Here is a 21,774-nt window from a genome sequence, read left to right as displayed (position 1 = left end):
CTTCCCTTGCAGCTGTCACCCACTAGCAGACACGTCTGGCCGCCGCATCAATCATTCCTCCAAGTCGGCCAATATAAAGCCATTCTGCTGGAAAATGGTTGTTAACGGAGAAGACCAGGAAGTGGTTTTATTTAAGGCTCTGCAGAACATCCCCGTTGATCAGGAGGTCAAATTTCACTGTGGGGTGAGTCATAAATCGTTCCGTGGGGAGGGGTTAGATCTCGAGTGGCTGGACGAGTACGCCCCAGTCCATTTTTTTTGTTCAAAAGTTCACTTCACTATTTTAACCCTCTGAGGTCGACAAACGCGCCGGCGCGTTTTGCTGGGTTTTTTTTCACATAGCAGCAACATAAACTTAAAAAAATCTGTCATTTGTGGTCATATAAATAAAATAAAATAAAAATAAATAAAAAAGCGCGCTATTCATAAGATAATGTGCTGACGTGATCTATGCAAAATAAGGTAAACGCCCCCTGAAATGCCTTAAAACCAGCAAGTTTCATTCATTCACTTTCCTGCGCTGTTGGAAGATGACGCGAGTTCAAATTTTCCTCAGAAGAAGAGCGGGACTCTGACGATGAACGTTTGTATTTTGAGCGACGAACGTTGAGCGACTTGATCCAGCCGTGGATAATATTTCGGATGAGTAAGTATTTTTAAATTTACTTGCATTAGTTGACACGTGTTCGCATTTATGAGGAAAAAACAATATTACGTGACAGTTCTCCATGAAAGCAGCACTAAAAGACTTTCAAACTTTCACAGAGACCTCAAAACAGAAAGCACAAATCCTTTCTTTAAAACGAATTTCGTTTTGTATTAATTGTATCTTAATTTTAATATTATTTTCATTAACAAATTTCCTGGATTTAATACATAAAAAGTAAATATAGGCTAGCAATCACAACATAAGGTGCTTGAACTGGAGATCATCATGAACCAGACCGTAGCCTACTCGCCTCACAGGTCTAAAAAATGTGAAATATTTTTACAGAAAGCTGGTTCTAAACAAAACCATCCAAAACAAAAAACTATGTAGCCTAATAAATGTGCATTTCTACGGTGCGTTCACCAGCCTACTGCGAAGATCGCGAGTCAATAGCCTATCGTCAACTTCATCTTTGCCAGCAGTTAATAAACAATTAAAATGTCTTATTGCAATATTTTACATATTCATAATCATTACTTTTGGTGGATCTTTGAGGCAGCTTTTTAGGTTTATGGCGTTTTGGAAAAGAGCTCTTCACGTAGGCTACAAACACCGTTTCACCAAGGCACAGCGGCCCTTCAGCACATAAGAAAAAAAAAAGAGAAAAAGCACGGACTTACTAATTACGAAACTTTGATGTGGTTGAACAGGTGAAACAGTCACAAATTCCTCTGCAACTCAAACCTTCTCAGTACGAGTTATGAAGGAAGAGAACAGCATTACAGTTTTCAGCGCGTCCTCCTCTGATTGCTGTGTTCTGCAGGAGCACATGCGCAAAACGTAGGTTTGTAAAATGTCCCTTTTTTTAAAAATGACATATGATAAAATAAAAATAATTCATATATCATTTTACAAAATAGTTTTGCGCATGTGCTTCTGCGCGCACTATTTCGAATTTACGTATGTGTTTTTGACGACACGGGACCATGGGCTGGGCCACTCGGAGGTTGCTTCCGGGAATAGTAGGCTACTGCCCTACAGTATTAAAAATCGCATATAATTTATAACATAAAATTGTTTAGAAGGTTATAGTGTGCGTTATTTGTTTTCTCTTTAACTTCTTTCAGCTCTTTTCATGTTTGGGGGGTCGGATTGTACAAATTACTTTTGTTTATCGCTCACAATTGCTTTGTTTATAGCAGACTGATTATTTTTTTATTTTGCTCACATTTGATTTGCTTAGAGCAAATTTAGAACATTATGTTCCTCCACATAGAGGAATTACAATAAAACAGATTGAAAAACAAAACCTCCTCTACTTCTTTGTTCAGGCTGCGATGGGCCATTAGTCATTGGGGGGTGTCTATGTCACACCCCTGGTCTGAATCTCATTAATATTGATAGGCCATTACCACTCCCATGCATAAACCTCTTCTGACAAAAAAACTGTTTTACAACGTTTAAATCAATGTATTGTTTCATGTGAACGATTAGGCAGGATGATTTTCACATCATTTTGAAGCCGAAGTGACAACTCGAAGTGACAACATCCATTAGTCAAAAGTCTTATTGACAGATATTTAGTATGTGTTTTGTGGTCTTATTTCAGCAACTTTCATTTTTATTTTTTTTCAATAACCACGCATAAACATTATTCTCTTAAAAATTCAAACATATACATGCTTGATAATCACATATTATGGTAGCCCTGTTTGTGCTATATAGAGTGAATTTACACCTTTGTCATTAACATGTTTATAAATAACTGAAAAAAGCACAAATGTCAGAGCATGTCAGAACATCTCCAGGGCCCAGAAAACCCCTCAGACCCCAGAGGGTTAACCCTCTGGGGTCGAGAAACGCGCCCGCGTGTTTTGGTGGATTTTTTTCACATAGCAGCAACATAGACTTAAAATACGCCCAGGCAAATGTCTTAAAACCAGCAAGTTTCATTCATTCACTTTCCTGCGCGCTTGGAAGATGACACGATACACCGGTGAGGAAGCCCTTCAGCTCGTCCTGGATAGTGACGAAGAGTTCGAATTTTCCTCAGAAGAAGAGCGGGACTCTGACGACGAACGTTTGCTTTTTGAAGAGCGACTTGATCCAGCCGTGGATAATATTTCGGATGAGTAAGTCTTTTTAAATTCATTATCACATGGGTTAATGAGCTGATGAGTTGAATCAGGTGTGTTTGATTAGGGAGACAAAGAAAATGTGCAGTGTTGGGGTGCCGGCAGGACAGGTTTGGGAACCACTGGTTTAGATCATAGGCCTAGTATGTATGAAAGTTAGAATTTGGAAATTAATTTAAAAAATATTATGTTTAGATTATATTTTGACTATAGCGTTTATGCTGCCTTATTATCATCAACGAAGAGTGCTTGCAAATATCTGTTGCAAATGTGTGTAAATGTGCTGAAATGTGTAAATATGCCCAGCTGATGAATTGCAAATGTGTTAATGTTTGCGTTGTGCTATCTCCGGTAATGGCCCATTGACACGCAATATCTAGGCATACAGCACGTGTCTACAATTATTTGCATCAGTTATTCATATAGACTAATGGTACTATACTTATGTAATGCAATGAAATATTTATGTAATAATAGTTTTCAACTTTTTTTAAAAAAGGAATGTAGCTGCATCACCTTCACCTGCAGCTCGGAGGGCGCGCACTCCGCGCAGCAACACAGTCGAAAATCAGAAAGAGTAAGTACATACTTACCCATGTTAGTTCAATTTTGTTTATATACTTAGATAATACAATATGAGCCTGTATGACTTTATTATTTATTTTTGGAGATTGGTTGATAATGTTACATAGGCTAATGTGTTATCAGCATTATAATGACCATCAGTTGTGCATGTGCTGGAATAGTAAAATATATTATAATAATAGTTTTTAACTTTTTTTAAAAAGGAATGTAGGTTGCTCACTCTCACCTCTCACTGCAACTCGCACTAAGAGGGCACGCAGCAACACAGACAGAAATCAGAAAGAGTAAGTACATATTTACCCACTATTTTACAGATGTTAGTTCAATTTTGTTTATATACTTTGTGATGATACAAATGTACATGTGCCTGTGTGGCTTTGCAAAAATTGTGGTGTCATGTATGCACAATATTACAATTAGTGATTGGTAATGTTAACATAAAATAGCTTATTTTTGTTGTTTTATCAACATGCTGATTGCCCATCAGTTATGCATGTGCTGGCATAGTACTTTGTTAAACCTTTATTAATATTATAATTGTTTTAGGAATGTGGTAGCATCACTCTCACCTTCACCTGCGACTCGCACTGGGAGGGCACACGACAGGTGTCGTTCAGTTTTGAGAACAACTGAAAAGTAAGTACACTTATTCCCTTTCTTTCAGATATTAGTACAATTCTGTTTACATATTCCGATTTTACATAGTCCATACAAACATTATGTGTCTGTATGGCTTTGCAAAAAAAAAAAAAAAATCCATCCATATCTTTTCAATATCTGGGCACTATTACTTTTAGTGATTGAAATACAGTTGTTGTATTTTGTGTAATAAACATGCTCACAGTTGTTTGTTTGTTTTACAGCTATAAAGATGATGGTGATCATCAGACACCTGTTGCAAAGAGGGCCAAGACAAACATTCAGACAAGCAACAAGCAGTCTACTCTATCATGGAAAACAGAGACTGACATTGATATGGTTCCACAGACTCTGGGATTCCTGCCTGCACGGGAACCTGGACCACAGCTGAGTCCTGCTGATGCACACACTCCTCAGAGTCTCTTCAAAATGTTTTTTTCTGAGAATGCAGTGTCAACTCTGTGCCACTACACCAATACTCAGGGCATAAGCATTTACTGTGAGATACCTGCCTTTACTTTTGTTTATTTATCGCTCACAATTGCTTTATTTATAGGTGACTGATTATTTATTTCTCTCAAAACTGTGTGCGTTGAACTTTTGCATTTGGATGGCTATAACAGGGTCATTTAGAAAATGAACTCGAAAGCCTTTAAATCCTAAACAAAAACTTTGGGAACTTTTGGGATACTGGAAGTACACAACTGCAGGAAATATATCACACTTTGCAAGTGATTTTTGGTTATTTTATTTTTTAAAAAAACAAATCTTACATATTGTAGCTTTAAACACCTTACATTTTGATTCCCTGTTAACTGTAGTAACAAACTATCAGAATAATATACCCATTTATTGACATTTAGCGAGAAACCTTATAATTTAGAAAATAAAATCGTATGTCAGAGGTTATGTCTACCTTCAACAATAAGTGTGTCCTCCCTTGAGATGTAGCCACATCCTCCAGTGTCATATTGCATCAACCAAAACCATTGTTTTATGGTTTTGGATGGTTTTTAAACCATCATTTAAAGAAATAGTGTTTCTTTAATTAAAGACCATTGTCATGCTCTTAAAGTGTTAACCCATTGAGCACAGTAAATCAAACTAAACGGCCCACTTTGCCTGCATTCACCCTACATTTATTTTTAAGAGTGCATTTACTATTGGAAGCTATGGCCAAAAAGCCTCTGAAAAGACCAAGAAAAAAAAAACATGGGAATGTTCAGGTTATGAAATATACTTTAATGTAGGACACATACAAAGAATACACAAGGAAAATCATGATTATCCTATTTGAATCTGCCCTTCCACCATATCCGACTCCCTCATCTTTGACTCTCAGTGCCTTCCTCCACATATTTTCTTGGGGGGCACTTCAGTCTTCTGCCACAGACTTGGAGTAGTAATACCAATCACACCGAGAGCAATTATCGGTCCAGCATTCCCACTGAGTTTACTCTCCTCATCTGAACCCGTTCCCAGATCATCCTCCTTCTCATGAACCGCCACCGCACGTCCCAGAATGGAATAAGGCCCAAAGAGCTTGCCGTCTGGAAGCGTCAGGAACTGCCTTATAACTCCTTTCTCGGAAGCAAAGTTGCCCAGGTCTCCAGGATGATGAGGGTGGTCAACGCCGTTTGGATTATAATGAGGACCAACAGTGATGCAGCCTTGACTGAGGTCTCCATACTGATGGATGTGCATGGCACGCTCTTGACGATCGATGGCAGGCAAACCACGGAGGTTGATTTTCACTTCTAAATCTCCATTGGGGAAGACCTGCTTGAAGAGGATTTGACCAAAGATCTTTGGCTGGTTACGTGGCAAATTGGAGCTGGGAGTTACTTCACTAGTGGCATAGATTGTGTTGTCAAACTCCACGACTTCCGGCTGTGGAGCTTCGGCAGGCAAACACTCCTCGTTGTGGAACTCTCCTCCTTGTATATGCAGCACCAGCAATATCAGAGGGAATATTAGGATGATTTTCTCCATGTTGATCTTTAAAGCCTACAATGAAGAGTGGATTCAGTGAAATCATGCCATTTGGTTTAAGAATGTAATATTTTTGATAAAAGGTCAAAGCTTTGTTGCAGGGAACTTTGAGAATGGAAGTTGCATTAGGTAAAATAGCACAACCAGATTAGTTTGCAACGGAAAACCATACAAGAACCCAGACAGCAACCAGATCCGGCCCACATCTGGGCCGTGTGTAATCCATGTGTACCAGATGTGGGCCGACACCATGTTGCTGTCTAGAAAACTCTATAATTTTTGAATTGCTATGTACCCTTGTGAAAATAATAAAATAAAAAATGCGCTTATTGGTATTGGATGTGTACCTGTAGTATCTTGAAAGTACAATAATAATAATAATAATAATAATAATAATAATAATAAATAATAATAAAAAACCTGTAGGTCCACTTGCAGATAATAACACTGATGAATTATAAAAAGCCACTTAAGTGTACACACATACACTTTCATAAGCGTCACACCTGCCAGCCAAAGTGCCTATGATACAAACCAATGACATACAGGTGGATGTAATCACACTAAAATGAGTCCAGGCAAAGGTTTATGGAAATGGAAAAGGTCTAGGGAGAAGTGCCCTCTGGTGGCCATGATAGGGCTTCTGCTGGCAGGAGTGACATTAAGTACATGTACACTTTAAAAAAAAACTAAGAACTAAGAGTTTTACTTTAAAGTACATTAGGTTTTAAAAATCTTTTTGTTGTGCTTTAAAGTACACTTAATTTGATCTGTTGTAGCCTACATGTTATTCAATATTAAATATAAAGTTAAGATTTTTTGATTCTGATATTTTTCACAAGGACAGGTAAAATAAAAGACAATATCTATACTTTTACTTAAACTAAACTTTTTTTTAGTTGTACTAAATCAAGTCAGTTGATGGAGAAAATGGAATGGAGAAAAAAAAACAAGCCTAAAACAGCAAAGGTGCACTACCGTACAGCTGAAAAGTTGTCCTCAATCCGTGTGGAGCCTGAATATTGCAGTCACAAAAATACTACAACGCTTAATCCGTGTGCAGTCCTGACCTGGGGTTGAGAGAATGTTCCTTTTGGCTGCTCTTATAGGAACTCATGTTGAGCTACAAGTTAACCATGATAGTCTGTTAGTCACTAATTAAGTTCACCTGTGTTTCATTTAGCTCCCTTTGTTTGTCTGTTTATATATAGCACTCAGTTTATTCAGTTCTTTGTCTTGCATTGCACAATGTGTTCTCCAGTGTTTTGTGTTTATTAAAAGAAGTACTGCTATAGATTCCTCTTCTCTTCATTTGGTGGCTCATTTGTGACTCATTCATTCTTAGTGTACAATTCCACTTGACGTTCATGCTTGACACCACTTCTTATAGCAGATATTCATCAAACATAAGTGAATAGCTGACAGTTCTTCCTTTTCAAGAAACCATTTCTACAGACTCTGATGTACCAAGCCTGACAAGCCTATATTACACATGCAATTGGACTGTTATTTGCAGTTTTTTACGATTGCTATGACAGATTTTTCAATACTTTTAACAATTTTCCAAAACTCTTAACACGGTTAGTTAGCACTACATCCGTCTATGTAAGCTATACTATTAACACATTTCGTGTTGCTTTAACACAAAATGCATACAATTAACACAAATTTAAAATGCTTGAACTTCTTTTACACACAAGCTCAAACAAGACCAAAACAATGGATTTGTACTGCCAAATTTACCAATGCTTTAACACTGATGTCAGAACAGATAACACCATGTTCTAAACCTAACCTTACAGGCTAAAGTCAAGGTAAACAGCTGTTTATATTGTGAATTGAAACACAAATATATCCCCTGTATTTTATCCTATTGTTACTGAGAAACAGCTGATTGAATTATGCAATAATATAAATCACAGCTGATTCCCATCTAGGAAACACACTCAGGTGTTGAGGTTCTTTCAATCGCATGACCATATGGTATACTGTAACCGTACATTCTATAAAGCACTCTGAGATGGGTCTTTTTTTATTGAATTTCTGCAGCAAAAGACCTACAGTAAACCCAATAAAACAAAAATGTAGAGAGGCTTCAAAAGAAACTGCAGTGCAAAACACAATCTATGATCAATACAATATACTGTCTGTTGTATAAGGGCATACCTGACACGAAGACAATAATGCAGTTTCTGTAATTCCATCTGATGTTAGTGTTTTTATGACATTGTGCTATGATTGACTAAATCTTCCTGTTGGACGGCTATGTTATTTGATTTTGAGACATGTTTGCAGTGTTTTGGTAGGCATAGTGTATTATTGTATTTAGAAAATTAGTGTTGGAGCTTAGTTTACGGTGTGTGATTTTGAGCATGAAATGAACTGTTTTGCCAATTGTGTGTTGTAGGTGTGTTGGTGCGTTAAGAGTTTAGGAAATTTGTTAAAAGTATTGAAAAAATTGTCATAGCGATTGTAAAAAACTGTACTTGTCTTTGAAGACAGAAGTAAAAATTTCTGAGGGAATGATTCTTCTATGGCATCGATGTTAAAATCCCCTTTTAGTAGACTGAATGCAGGTAAGGTGGGACACTTGTCATTTAGATACAGTACCTAGATGTTTCTTTCTTTTTATTACTTTTGTTAACTTTAAGGTCCGACTTTAATATTTCATTTTGAATACAGTTGATATGTGTTATTTGCAAGGTATATACCAATAAACATTTTGAGATCATGCACTCCAGACAAATTTCTTTTTTAGGTAATGTGACCCATCCCTAATTTATCAAAAATGATCCTGGATCTTAAAAACACATGATTTATTAACACATCACACAAACATATTCCACAGCATATTTAACAGACCCAAAAGCACATAGATAGGCTATGATGAGTAATACTCATCAGTTCACTCAATGCATGTGTAAAGTTCAAAACAACTAGAACATGTTGTGTTGACATGAAATTTTATGAAATTTGAATTTCAGATATCTTAATGAACTCTACAACATATTACAAATGGAACTACAACACATGCAACAACAAATAGGCTAACAAAAATTCAATAAGAGGAACATTTTAAATGGTAACCATATTGTAAAACTTTTTTTCTGTCTGTTTTCTCTAAACACTGTAGATGAACTTAAATTGTGTCCATATTTTAAAGCGTTATATTCTGCATCTACATTTTAATAATAATAATAATAATTCGTTACATTTATATAGCGCTTTTCTGGGTAATCAAAGCGCTTTACATGGAAGGGGGAATATCCTCAACCACCACCAATGTGCAGCATCCACCTGGATGATGCGACGGCAGCCATATTGGGCCAGAACGCCCACCACACACCAGCTTAATGGTGGAGAGGAGACAGTGATGAAGCCAATCAGTATATGGGGATGATTAGGAGGCCATGATGGACAGAGGCCAAGGGGCAAATTTGGCCAGGATGCCGGGGTTACACCCCTACTCTTTTTCGAAGGACATCCTGGGATTTTTAATGACCACAGAGAGTCAGGACCTCGGTTTAACGTCTCATTGGAAGGATGGTGCTCTTTGACAGTATAGTGTCCCGATCACTACACTGGAGCGTTAGGTCCCACATAGACCACGGGTGAGCACCCCCTGCTGGCCTCACTAACACCTCTTCCAGCAGCAACCTGGTTTTCTCAGGAGGTCTCCCATCCAGGTACTAACCAGGCTTGCTAACCTCTTACAATAACAAAGGTGTAGGTTGATGACGCATAAGCGGAATTATGGAACTTGTCGTCATGCCGATGGATCTAATAATGTTTATGGGTGAGTGAGTACATTGATGTTTTTAACATGACTGTGGTATGAAGCAGGTCGCGATTGCCAATGAGAGACAGATATCAGAGCCACATGCGAGTCCCGCGGATATAAAGGAATAAGGACATTTCATTCTACTGATCTACCCGCAAGTGCTGAATTAATACTCACACATACCCCTTTTCCACCAGCATGAACCAGGTGCCAGTTCAGAGCTAGAGCTACAGTATTGCCAGTCCGGAGTTGGTTCGTCTGACGAGCTCTCTAAGATCCGGTTTGCCTTTCCACAAGGTCACTGTATACATCTCATGTTGCCCAGCAGCGCTAGCGTGGCAGCGCCAAACACAAACACACCAGGCTTGTTCGAGATGGTTCGGCTTCTCGCAGACCGATCGGCTCATGACATCAAAGCACTGCGAAAGCAATCCAAAAGCACAAGGACTCGTTTGCTCTCCAAACACTCCCGCTGCTCCGATCGGTCCGTGCCGCTCCGATGCATCTCGAACAAGCCTTCCATCAACAATGGAAGTCGTTGCGTTACTATTGATGCTCATGGCTTTGCGAACCTACATCGGCATCCAAACACAGCGAATCCAACGTGTTTGTGCAGCTCGCCGTAACTTGCATAGACGGAGATTACAATCAAGCTGCTATTAGCTCGATTAGCTGCTATTTGAAAAATGGCGGTCACAAGTTTCTGTTCGTCTTGTTGGTCTTACTTCTAGACCAGCAATGTTTTGGTGCTACTTAAGAACCACTTTTCCTGGTTCAGAGCTGGTGCTCTGGGTGTCGAAAAACAAAGAACCCATTTGAAACTAGGCTCTAGCCGTGAACCAGCACCAGCACTGCCTTGGTGGAAAAGGGTTAACAAGTCAGTTTATTTGGCGAATTAAACTTGTGAGGTAACGCAGCGCTGTTTCACTTGGTCTGCACTATCACACTAAACTGCATTTGAGTGTGTTGAAAGTTATAATGTTATTCTATGCGTTTGTTTGTCTGTATGAGACTAGCAGTAAGCTAGATGAACATTAGAATAACATACTGATCATATTCTAACATTTCATCATGTTGAGCTATATGACATTGATTAGTTTTATGTACATTTGCTCAACTGTCTGATAAAGTACATGCAAGACGTCTCTGTCAAATCGAAGTTTGCGGCATCTCGAAAACACCACGCCGATATTGATCCTCGTTTTAGTTCTCCTTTTGTCCCAAAGTCTGCTTGCCATGGTCCATAATGTTTGAACGAAACAACTCCATGAGCGTGCCGCTAGACGTAACGCAGTTGTCGCCATGGTTACTATGGCAGTACGAGCGGAAACCAGGGATAACGCGGATATTACGTCATTGACAGGCGACAAGTGAACATGGACGAGCCATTATTAGGGGTTCAAGCACGAAGTGCTAAAACCCTATTGTAATTGTTAGGGTTTTTATTATGATTATTCCGCCTTAAAACTGATCGTGCAGCCCAAACCGTAAACGCTGGAGTCTTGAAACTTGGCCAAATGGTAGTCCTCAATTTGGGGTGAACCTATCAAAGTATGTCCCCGATTGGCCAATAGGTGGCGCTACAGCAAGCAAAAGTATGAAATTGCTCATAACTCCTAGACGGTTTGTGTATATTATATTGAATATTCACGATTATGTCAAAAACCTACTTTTGCGAACTTGCAACCAAACCAGTCTAGAACAATTCTCTGGACTCTCTAGATCAATAATTATCAAAAAAAATTGAACTTTTGCATTTGGATGGCTATAACAGGGTCATTTAGAAAATGAACTCGAAAGCCTTTAAATCCTAAACGAAAACTCAGAACTTCACGAAAATTGGTGAGCATATGTGAAATAACATTGTAAACAAGCATGCACAATTTTATGGAGATCAGACCATAGGTGGCGCTATAACTGTTAAAAAGCTTTGAAAACCATATATTTCCCATGTTAAATTGGCTGGAAATGGTCTTTTCCATGTATGATGTCAGTGGTTAAATGGTTGCCAAATAAAACTTAATGTCTTTTTATGCATTTGTGCTTAAAGGCCTTAAATGCTTGAACCCCGATAAATGCTGCTTGCAGCTTTAATTTAAAATTGGAATTTCTCTGAAATTAAAAAACTTTGGGAACTTTTGGGATACTGGAAGTACACAACTGCAGGAAATATATCACACTTTGCAAGTGATTTTTGGTTATTTAAAAAAAAAATTTTTAATAAATCTTACATATTGTAGCTTTAAACACCTTACATTTTGATTCCCTGTTAACTGTAGTAACAAACGGTCAGAATAATATACCCATTTATTGACATTTAGCGAGAAACCTTATAATTTAGAAAATAAAATCGTATGTCAGAGGTTATGTCTACCTTCAACAATAAGGGTGTCCTCCCTTGAGATGTAGCCACATCCTCCAGTGTCATATTGCATCAACCAAAACCATTGTATCATTTAAAGAAATAGTGTATCTTTAATTAAAGACCATTGTCATGCTCTTAAAGTGTTAACCCATTGAGCACAGTAAATCAAACTAAACGGCCCACTTTGCCTGCATTCACCCTACATTTATTTTTAAGAGTGCATTTACTATTGGAAGCTATGGCCAAAAAGCCTCTGAAAAGACCAAGAAAAAAAAAACATGGGAATGTTCAGGTTATGAAATATACTTTAATGTAGGACACATACAAAGAATACACAAGGAAAATCATGATTATCCTATTTGAATCTGCCCTTCCACCATATCCGACTCCCTCATCTTTGACTCTCAGTGCCTTCCTCCACATATTTTCTTGGGGGGCACTTCAGTCTTCTGCCACAGACTTGGAGTAGTAATACCAATCACACCGAGAGCAATTATCGGTCCAGCATTCCCACTGAGTTTACTCTCCTCATCTGAACCCGTTCCCAGATCATCCTCCTTCTCATGAACCGCCACCGCACGTCCCAGAATGGAATAAGGCCCAAAGAGCTTGCCGTCTGGAAGCGTCAGGAACTGCCTTATAACTCCTTTCTCGGAAGCAAAGTTGCCCAGGTCTCCAGGATGATGAGGGTGGTCAACGCCGTTTGGATTATAATGAGGACCAACAGTGATGCAGCCTTGACTGAGGTCTCCATACTGATGGATGTGCATGGCACGCTCTTGACGATCGATGGCAGGCAAACCACGGAGGTTGATTTTCACTTCTAAATCTCCATTGGGGAAGACCTGCTTGAAGAGGATTTGACCAAAGATCTTTGGCTGGTTACGTGGCAAATTGGAGCTGGGAGTTACTTCACTAGTGGCATAGATTGTGTTGTCAAACTCCACGACTTCCGGCTGTGGAGCTTCGGCAGGCAAACACTCCTCGTTGTGGAACTCTCCTCCTTGTATATGCAGCACCAGCAATATCAGAGGGAATATTAGGATGATTTTCTCCATGTTGATCTTTAAAGCCTACAATGAAGAGTGGATTCAGTGAAATCATGCCATTTGGTTTAAGAATGTAATATTTTTGATAAAAGGTCAAAGCTTTGTTGCAGGGAACTTTGAGAATGGAAGTTGCATTAGGTAAAATAGCACAACCAGATTAGTTTGCAACGGAAAACCATACAAGAACCCAGACAGCACGCGTGTAATCCATGTGTACCAGATGTGGGCCGACACCATGTTGCTGTCTAGAAAACTCTATAATTTTTGAATTGCTATGTACCCTTGTGAAAAAAAAAAAAAAAAAAAAAAAAAAAAAAAAAAAAGCGCTTATTGGTATTGGATGTGTACCTGTAGTATCTTGAAAGTACAATAATAAGAATAATAATAATAATAATAATAATAATAATAAAAAAAAACCTGTAGGTCCACTTGCAGATAATAACACTGATGAATTATAAAAAGCCACTTAAGTGTACACATGTACACTTTCATAAGCGTCACACCTGCCAGCCAAAGTGCCTATGATACAAACCAATGACATACAGGTGGATGTAATCACACTAAAATGAGTCCAGGCAAAGGTTTATGGAAATGGAAAAGGTCTAGGGAGAAGTGCCCTCTGGTGGCCATGATAGGGCTTCTGCTGGCAGGAGCGACATTAAGTACATGTACACAAAAAAAAGAAAAAAAAAAGTAATGCCAAACTAAGAGTTTTACTTTAAAGTACATTAGGTTTTAAAAATCTTTTTGTTGTGCTTTAAAGTACACTTAATTTGATCTGTTGTAGCCTACATGTTATTCAATATTAAATATAAAGTTAAGATTTTTTGATTCTGATATTTTTCACAAGGACAGGTAAAATAAAAGACAATATCTATACTTTTGCTTAAACTAAACTTTTTTTTAGTTGTACTAAATCAAGTCAGTTGATGGAGAAAATGGAATGGAGAAAAAAACAAAACAAGCCTAAAACAGCAAAGGTGCACTACCGTACAGCTGAAAAGTTGTCCTCAATCCGTGTGGAGCCTGAATATTGCAGTCACAAAAACACTACAACGCTTAATCCGTGTGCAGTCCTGACCTGGGGTTGAGAGAATGTTCCTTTTGGCTGCTCTTATAGGAACTCATGTTGAGCTACAAGTTAACCATGATAGTCTGTTAGTCACTAATTAAGTTCACCTGTGTTTCATTTAGCTCCCTTTGTTTGCCTGTTTATATATAGCACTCAGTTTATTCAGTTCTTTGTCTTGCATTGCACAATGTGTTCTCCAGTGTTTTGTGTTTATTAAAAGAAGTACTGCTATAGATTCCTCTTCTCTTCATTTGGTGGCTCATTTGTGACTCATTCATTCTTATTGTACAATTCTACTTGACGTTCATGCTTGACACCACTTCTTATAGCAGATATTCATCAAACATAAGTGAATAGCTGACAGTTCTTCCTTTTCAAGAAACCATTTCTACAGACTCTGATGTACCAAGCCTGACAAGCCTATATTACACATGCAATTGGACTGTTATTTGCAGTTTTTTACGATTGCTATGACAGATTTTTCAATACTTTTAACAATTTTCCAAAACTCTTAACACGGTTAGTTAGCACTACATCCGTCTATGTAAGCTATACTATTAACACATTTCGTGTTGCTTTAACACAAAATGCATACAATTAACACAAATTTAAAATGCTTGAACTTCTTTTACACACAAGCTCAAACAAGACCAAAACAATGGATTTGCACTGCCAAATTTACCAATGCTTTAACACTGATGTCAGAACAGATAACACCATGTTCTAAACCTAACCTTACAGGCTAAAGTCAAGGTAAACAGCTGTTTATATTGTGAATTGAAACACAAATATATCCCCTGTATTTTATCCTATTGTTACTGAGAAACAGCTGATTGAATTATGCAATAATATAAATCACAGCTGATTCCCATCTAGGAAACACACTCAGGTGTTGAGGTTCTTTCAATCGCATGACCATATGGTATACTGTAACCGTACATTCTATAAAGCACTCTGAGATGGGTCTTTTTTTATTGAATTTCTGCAGCAAAAGACCTACAGTAAACCCAACAAAACAAAAATGTAGAGAGGCTTCAAAAGAAACTGCAGTGCAAAACACAATCTATGATCAATACAATATACTGTCTGTTGTATAAGGGCATACCTGACACGAAGACAATAATGCAGTTTCTGTAATTCCATCTGATGTTAGTGTTTTTATGACATTGTGCTATGATTGACTAAATCTTCCTGTTGGACGGCTATGTTATTTGATTTTGAGACATGTTTGCAGTGTTTTGGTAGGCATAGTGTATTATTGTATTTAGAAAATTAGTGTTGGAGCTTAGTTTACGGTGTGTGATTTTGAGCATGAAATTGAACTGTTTTGCCAATTGTGTGTTGTAGGTGTGTTGGTGCGTTAAGAGTTTAGGAAATTTGTTAAAAGTATTGAAAAAATTGCAAGGTATATACCAATAAACATTTTGAGATCATGCACTCCAGACAAATTTCTTTTCAGGTAATGTGACCCATCCCTAATTTATCAAAAATGATCCTGGATCTTAAAAACACATGATTTATTAACACATCACACAAACATATTCCACAGCATATTTAACAGACCCAAAAGCACATAGATAGGCTATGATGAGTAATACTCATCAGTTCACTCAATGCATGTGTAAAGTTCAAAACAACTAGAACATGTTGTGTTGACATGAAATTTTATGAAATTTGAATTTCAGATATCTTAATGAACTCTACAACATATTACAAATGGAACTACAACACATGCAACAACAAATAGGCTAACAAAAATTCAATAAGAGGGACATTTTAAATGGTAACCATATTGTAAAACTTTTTTTCTGTCTGTTTTCTCTAAACACTGTAGATGAACTTAAATTGTGTCCATATTTTAAAGCGTTATATTCTGCATCTACATTTTAATAATAATAATAATTCGTTACATTTATATAGCGCTTTTCTGGGTAATCAAAGCGCTTTACATGGAAGGGGGAATATCCTCAACCACCACCAATGTGCAGCATCCACCTGGATGATGCGACGGCAGCCATATTGGGCCAGAACGCCCACCACACACCAGCTTAATGGTGGAGAGGAGACAGTGATGAAGCCAATCAGTATATGGGGATGATTAGGAGGCCATGATGGACAGAGGCCAAGGGGCAAATTTGGCCAGGATGCCGGGGTTACACCCCTACTCTTTTTCGAAGGACATCCTGGGATTTTTAATGACCACAGAGAGTCAGGACCTCGGTTTAACGTCTCATTGGAAGGATGGTGCTCTTTGACAGTATAGTGTCCCGATCACTACACTGGAGCGTTAGGTCCCACATAGACCACGGGTGAGCACCCCCTGCTGGCCTCACTAACACCTCTTCCAGCAGCAACCTGGTTTTCTCAGGAGGTCTCCCATCCAGGTACTAACCAGGCTTGCTAACCTCTTACAATAACAAAGGTGTAGGTTGATGACGCATAAGCGGAATTATGGAACTTGTCGTCATGCCGATGGATCTAATAATGTTTATGGGTGAGTGAGTACATTGATGTTTTTAACATGACTGTGGTATGAAGCAGGTCGCGATTGCCAATGAGAGACAGATATCAGAGCCACATGCGAGTCCCGCGGATATAAAGGAATAAGGACATTTCATTCTACTGATCTACCCGCAAGTGCTGAATTAATACTCACACATACCCCTGTTCCACCAGCATGAACCAGGTGCCAGTTCAGAGCTAGAGCTACAGTATTGCCAGTCCGGAGTTGGTTCGTCTGACGAGCTCTCTAAGATCCGGTTTGCCTTTCCACAAGGTCACTGTATACATCTCATGTTGCCCAGCAGCGCTAGCGTGGCAGCGCCAAACACAAACACACCAGGCTTGTTCGAGATGGTTCGGCTTCTCGCAGACCGATCGGCTCATGACATCAAAGCACTGCGAAAGCAATCCAAAAGCACAAGGACTCGTTTGCTCTCCAAACACTCCCGCAGCTCCGATCGGTCCGTGCCGCTCCGATGCATCTCGAACAAGCCTTCCATCAACAATGGAAGTCGTTGCGTTACTATTGATGCTCATGGCTTTGCGAACCTACATCTGCATCCAAACACGGCGAATCCAACGTGTTTGTGCAGCTCGCCGTAACTTGCATAGACGGAGATTACAATCAAGCTGCTATTAGCTCGATTAGCTGCTATTTGAAAAATGGCGGTCACAAGTTTCTGTTCGTCTTGTTGGTCTTACTTCTAGACCAGCAATGTTTTGGTGCTACTTAAGAACCACTTTTCCTGGTTCAGAGCTGGTGCTCTGGGTGTCGAAAAACAAAGAACCCATTTGAAACTAGGCTCTAGCCGTGAACCAGCACCAGCACTGCCTTGGTGGAATAGGGTTAACACCTCAGTTTATTTGGCGAATTAAACTTGTGAGGTAACGCAGCGCTGTTTCACTTGGTCTGCACTATCACACTAAACTGCATTTGAGTGTGTTGAAAGTTATAATGTTATTCTATGCGCTTGTTTGTCTGTATGAGACTAGCAGTAAGCTAGATGAACATTAGAATAACATACTGATCATATTCTAACATTTCATCATGTTGAGCTATATGACATTGATTAGTTTTATGTACATTTGCTCAACTGTCTGATAAAGTACATGCAAGACGTCTCTGTCAAATCGAAGTTTGCGGCATCTCGAAAACACCACGCCGATATTGATCCTCGTTTTAGTTCTCCTTTTGTCCCAAAGTCTGCTTGCCATGGTCCATAATGTTTGAACGAAACAACTCCATGAGCGTGCCGCTAGACGTAACGCAGTTGTCGCCATGGTTACTATGGCAGTACGAGCGGAAACCAGGGATAACGCGGATATTACGTCATTGACAGGCGACAAGTGAACATGGACGAGCCATTATTAGGGGTTCAAGCACGAAGTGCTAAAACCCTATTGTAATTGTTAGGGTTTTTATTATGATTATTCCGCCTTAAAACTGATCGTGCAGCCCAAACCGTAAACGCTGGAGTCTTGAAACTTGGCCAAATGGTAGTCCTCAATTTGGGGAGAACCTATCAAAGTATGACCCCGATTGGCCAATAGGTGGCGCTACAGCAAGCAAAAGTATGAAATTGCTCATAACTCCTAGACGGTTTGTGTATATTATATTGAATATTCACGATTATGTCAAAAACCTACTTTTGCGAACTTGCAACCAAACCAGTCTGGATACTGGAAGTACACAACTGCAGGAAATATATCACACTTTGCAAGTGATTTTTGGTCATTTTATTTAAAAAAAAAAAATTAAATAAATCTTACATATTGTAGCTTTAAACACCTTACATTTTGATTCCCTGTTAACTGTAGTAAACTGTCAGAATAATATACCCATTTACATTTAGCGAGAAACCTTATAATTTAGAAAATAACCTCTGACATACGATTTTATGTCTACCTTCAACAATAAGGGTGTCCTCCCTTGAGATGTAGCCACATCCTCCAGTGTCATATTGCATCAACCAAAACCATTGTATCATTTAAAGAAATAGTGTTTCTTTAATTAAAGACCATTGTCATGCTCTTAAAGTGTTAACCCATTGAGCACAGTAAATCAAACTAAACGGCCCACTTTGCCTGCATTCACCCTACATTTATTTTTAAGAGTGCATTTACTATTGGAAGCTATGGCCAAAAAGCCTCTGAAAAGACCAAGAAAAAAAAAACATGGGAATGTTCAGGTTATGAAATATACTTTAATGTAGGACACATACAAAGAATACACAAGGAAAATCATGATTATCCTATTTGAATCTGCCCTTCCACCATATCCGACTCCCTCATCTTTGACTCTCAGTGCCTTCCTCCACATATTTTCTTGGGGGGCACTTCAGTCTTCTGCCACAGACTTGGAGTAGTAATACCAATCACACCGAGAGCAATTATCGGTCCAGCATTCCCACTGAGTTTACTCTCCTCATCTGAACCCGTTCCCAGATCATCCTCCTTCTCATGAACCGCCACCGCACGTCCCAGAATGGAATAAGGCCCAAAGAGCTTGCCGTCTGGAAGCGTCAGGAACTGCCTTATAACTCCTTTCTCGGAAGCAAAGTTGCCCAGGTCTCCAGGATGATGAGGGTGGTCAACGCCGTTTGGATTATAATGAGGACCAACAGTGATGCAGCCTTGACTGAGGTCTCCATACTGATGGATGTGCATGGCACGCTCTTGACGATCGATGGCAGGCAAACCACGGAGGTTGATTTTCACTTCTAAATCTCCATTGGGGAAGACCTGCTTGAAGAGGATTTGACCAAAGATCTTTGGCTGGTTACGTGGCAAATTGGAGCTGGGAGTTACTTCACTAGTGGCATAGATTGTGTTGTCAAACTCCACGACTTCCGGCTGTGGAGCTTCGGCAGACAAACACTCCTCGTTGTGGAACTCTCCTCCTTGTATATGCAGCACCAGCAATATCAGAGGGAATATTAGGATGATTTTCTCCATGTTGATCTTTAAAGCCTACAATGAAGAGTGGATTCAGTGAAATCATGCCATTTGGTTTAAGAATGTAATATTTTTGATAAAAGGTCAAAGCTTTGTTGCAGGGAACTTTGAGAATGGAAGTTGCATTAGGTAAAATAGCACAACCAGATTAGTTTGCAACGGAAAACCATACAAGAACCCAGACAGCAACCAGATCCGGCCCACATCTGGGCCGTGTGTAATCCATGTGTACCAGATGTGGGCCGACACCATGTTGCTGTCTAGAAAACTCTATAATTTTTGAATTGCTATGTACCCTTGTGAAAATAATAAAATAAAAAATGCGCTTATTGGTATTGGATGTGTACCTGTAGTATCTTGAAAGTACAATAATAATAATAATAATAATAATAATAATAATAAAAAACCTGTAGGTCCACTTGCAGATAATAACACTGATGAATTATAAAAAGCCACTTAAGTGTACACACATACACTTTCATAAGCGTCACACCTGCCAGCCAAAGTGCCTATGATACAAACCAATGACATACAGGTGGATGTAATCACACTAAAATGAGTCCAGGCAAAGGTTTATGGAAATGGAAAAGGTCTAGGGAGAAGTGCCCTCTGGTGGCCATGATAGGGCTTCTGCTGGCAGGAGTGACATTAAGTACATGTACACTTTAAAAAAAAAAAAAAAGTAATGCCAAACTAAGAGTTTTACTTTAAAGTACATTAGGTTTTAAAAATATTTTTGCTGTGCTTTAAAGTACACTTAATTTGATCTGTTGTAGCCTACATGTTATTCAATATTAAATATAAAGTTAAGATTTTTTGATTCTGATATTTTTCACAAGGACAGGTAAAATAAGAGACAATATCTATACTTTTGCTTAAACTAAACTTCTTTTAGTTGCACTAAATCAAGTCAGTTGATGGAGAAAATGGAATAAAAAAAATAAAAAAAACAAGCCTAAAACAGCAAAGGTGCACTACCGTACAGCTGAAAAGTTGTCCTCAATCCGTGTGGAGCCTGAATATTGCAGTCACAAAAATACTACAACGCTTAATCCGTGTGCAGTCCTGACCTGGGGTTGAGAGAATGTTCCTTTTGGCTGCTCTTATAGGAACTCATGTTGAGCTACAAGTTAACCATGATAGCCTGTTAGTCACTAATTAAGTTCACCTGTGTTTCATTTAGCTCCCTTTGTTTGCCTGTTTATATATAGCACTCAGTTTATTCAGTTCTTTGTCTTGCATTGCACAATGTGTTCTCCAGTGTTTTGTGTTTATTAAAAGAAGTACTGCTATAGATTCCTCTTCTCTTCATTTGGTGGCTCATTTGTGACTCATTCATTCTTAGTGTACAATTCCACTTGACGTTCATGCTTGACACCACTTCTTATAGCAGATATTCATCAAACATAAGTGAATAGCTGACAGTTCTTCCTTTTCAAGAAACCATTTCTACAGACTCTGATGTACCAAGCCTGACAAGCCTATATTACACATGCAATTGGACTGTTATTTGCAGTTTTTTACGATTGCTATGACAGATTTTTCAATACTTTTAACAATTTTCCAAAACTCTTAACACGGTTAGTTAGCACTACATCCGTCTATGTAAGCTATACTATTAACACATTTCGTGTTGCTTTAACACAAAATGCATACAATTAACACAAATTTAAAATGCTTGAACTTCTTTTACACACAAGCTCAAACAAGACCAAAACAATGGATTTGTACTGCCAAATTTACCAATGCTTTAACACTGTATGTCAGAACAGATAACACCATGTTCTAAACCTAACCTTACAGGCTAAAGTCAAGGTAAACAGCTGTTTATATTGTGAATTGAAACACAAATATATCCCCTGTATTTTATCCTATTGTTACTGAGAAACAGCTGATTGAATTATGCAATAATATAAATCACAGCTGATTCCCATCTAGGAAACACACTCAGGTGTTGAGGTTCTTTCAATCGCATGACCATATGGTATACTGTAACCGTACATTCTATAAAGCACTCTGAGATGGGTCTTTTTTTATTGAATTTCTGCAG

The 21,774-nt window shown here is 38.6% G+C and overlaps 3 protein-coding genes and 1 long non-coding RNA gene across 5 annotated transcripts; 1 reads left to right on the top strand and 3 right to left on the bottom strand.

The window, feature by feature from the left end:
- The first annotated feature begins 3,281 nt into the window (after positions 1–3,281).
- Positions 3,282–4,008, top strand: LOC311083560. Its single transcript, XR_014606316.1, has 3 exons — positions 3,282–3,361; positions 3,573–3,653; positions 3,916–4,008. It is a non-coding gene; the product is annotated as an uncharacterized lncRNA (long non-coding RNA).
- Positions 4,009–5,191: 1,183 nt separating this feature from the next.
- Positions 5,192–7,087, bottom strand: LOC311089405 (uncharacterized protein). Of its 2 annotated transcripts, none has more exons than XM_084124076.1 (2): positions 6,984–7,087; positions 5,192–6,015 (listed from the first exon to the last, which is right to left on the bottom strand). In XM_084124076.1, the coding sequence occupies exon 2, from the start codon at positions 5,998–6,000 to the stop codon at positions 5,347–5,349; it is 654 nt and encodes a 217-aa protein (XP_083980202.1). In that variant the 5' UTR covers positions 6,001–6,015; positions 6,984–7,087; the 3' UTR covers positions 5,192–5,346. The 2 variants fall into 2 exon arrangements, with proteins under 2 accessions (XP_083980202.1, XP_083980203.1); XM_084124077.1 differs by having other exon boundaries at positions 6,979–7,073.
- Positions 7,088–12,402: 5,315 nt separating this feature from the next.
- On the bottom strand, positions 12,403–14,284 carry LOC311098485 (uncharacterized protein). The gene is made up of 2 exons (XM_084138704.1): positions 14,190–14,284; positions 12,403–13,219 (listed from the first exon to the last, which is right to left on the bottom strand). Exon 2 carries the CDS (start codon positions 13,202–13,204, stop codon positions 12,551–12,553), a length of 654 nt encoding a protein of 217 aa, XP_083994830.1. The 5' UTR covers positions 13,205–13,219; positions 14,190–14,284; the 3' UTR covers positions 12,403–12,550.
- A 4,616-nt stretch (positions 14,285–18,900) lies between these two features.
- LOC311098479 (extracellular superoxide dismutase [Cu-Zn]-like) lies at positions 18,901–19,847 on the bottom strand. The gene has a single exon (XM_084138690.1). It carries the CDS (start codon positions 19,722–19,724, stop codon positions 19,071–19,073), a length of 654 nt encoding a protein of 217 aa, XP_083994816.1. The 5' UTR covers positions 19,725–19,847; the 3' UTR covers positions 18,901–19,070.
- Positions 19,848–21,774: the final 1,927 nt, after the last annotated feature.

The sequence above is a fragment of the Abramis brama genome (genome assembly GCF_963993115.1).
Source record: "Abramis brama genome assembly, chromosome: 1".
Lineage (NCBI taxonomy): Eukaryota > Metazoa > Chordata > Actinopteri > Cypriniformes > Leuciscidae > Abramis > Abramis brama.
Note: the sequence above shows the minus strand (reverse complement) of the source record. Positions and strands in the feature narration are given on the sequence as shown.

Bases quoted from the DNA above. Each gene is read 5' to 3' on its own strand.
- LOC311098479 (XM_084138690.1), bottom strand. From the start codon at position 19,724: ATGGAGAAAATCATCCTAATATTCCCTCTGATATTGCTGGTGCTGCAT.
- LOC311098485 (XM_084138704.1), bottom strand. From the start codon at position 13,204: ATGGAGAAAATCATCCTAATATTCCCTCTGATATTGCTGGTGCTGCAT.
- LOC311089405 (XM_084124076.1), bottom strand. From the start codon at position 6,000: ATGGAGAAAATCATCCTAATATTCCCTCTGATATTGCTGGTGCTGCAT.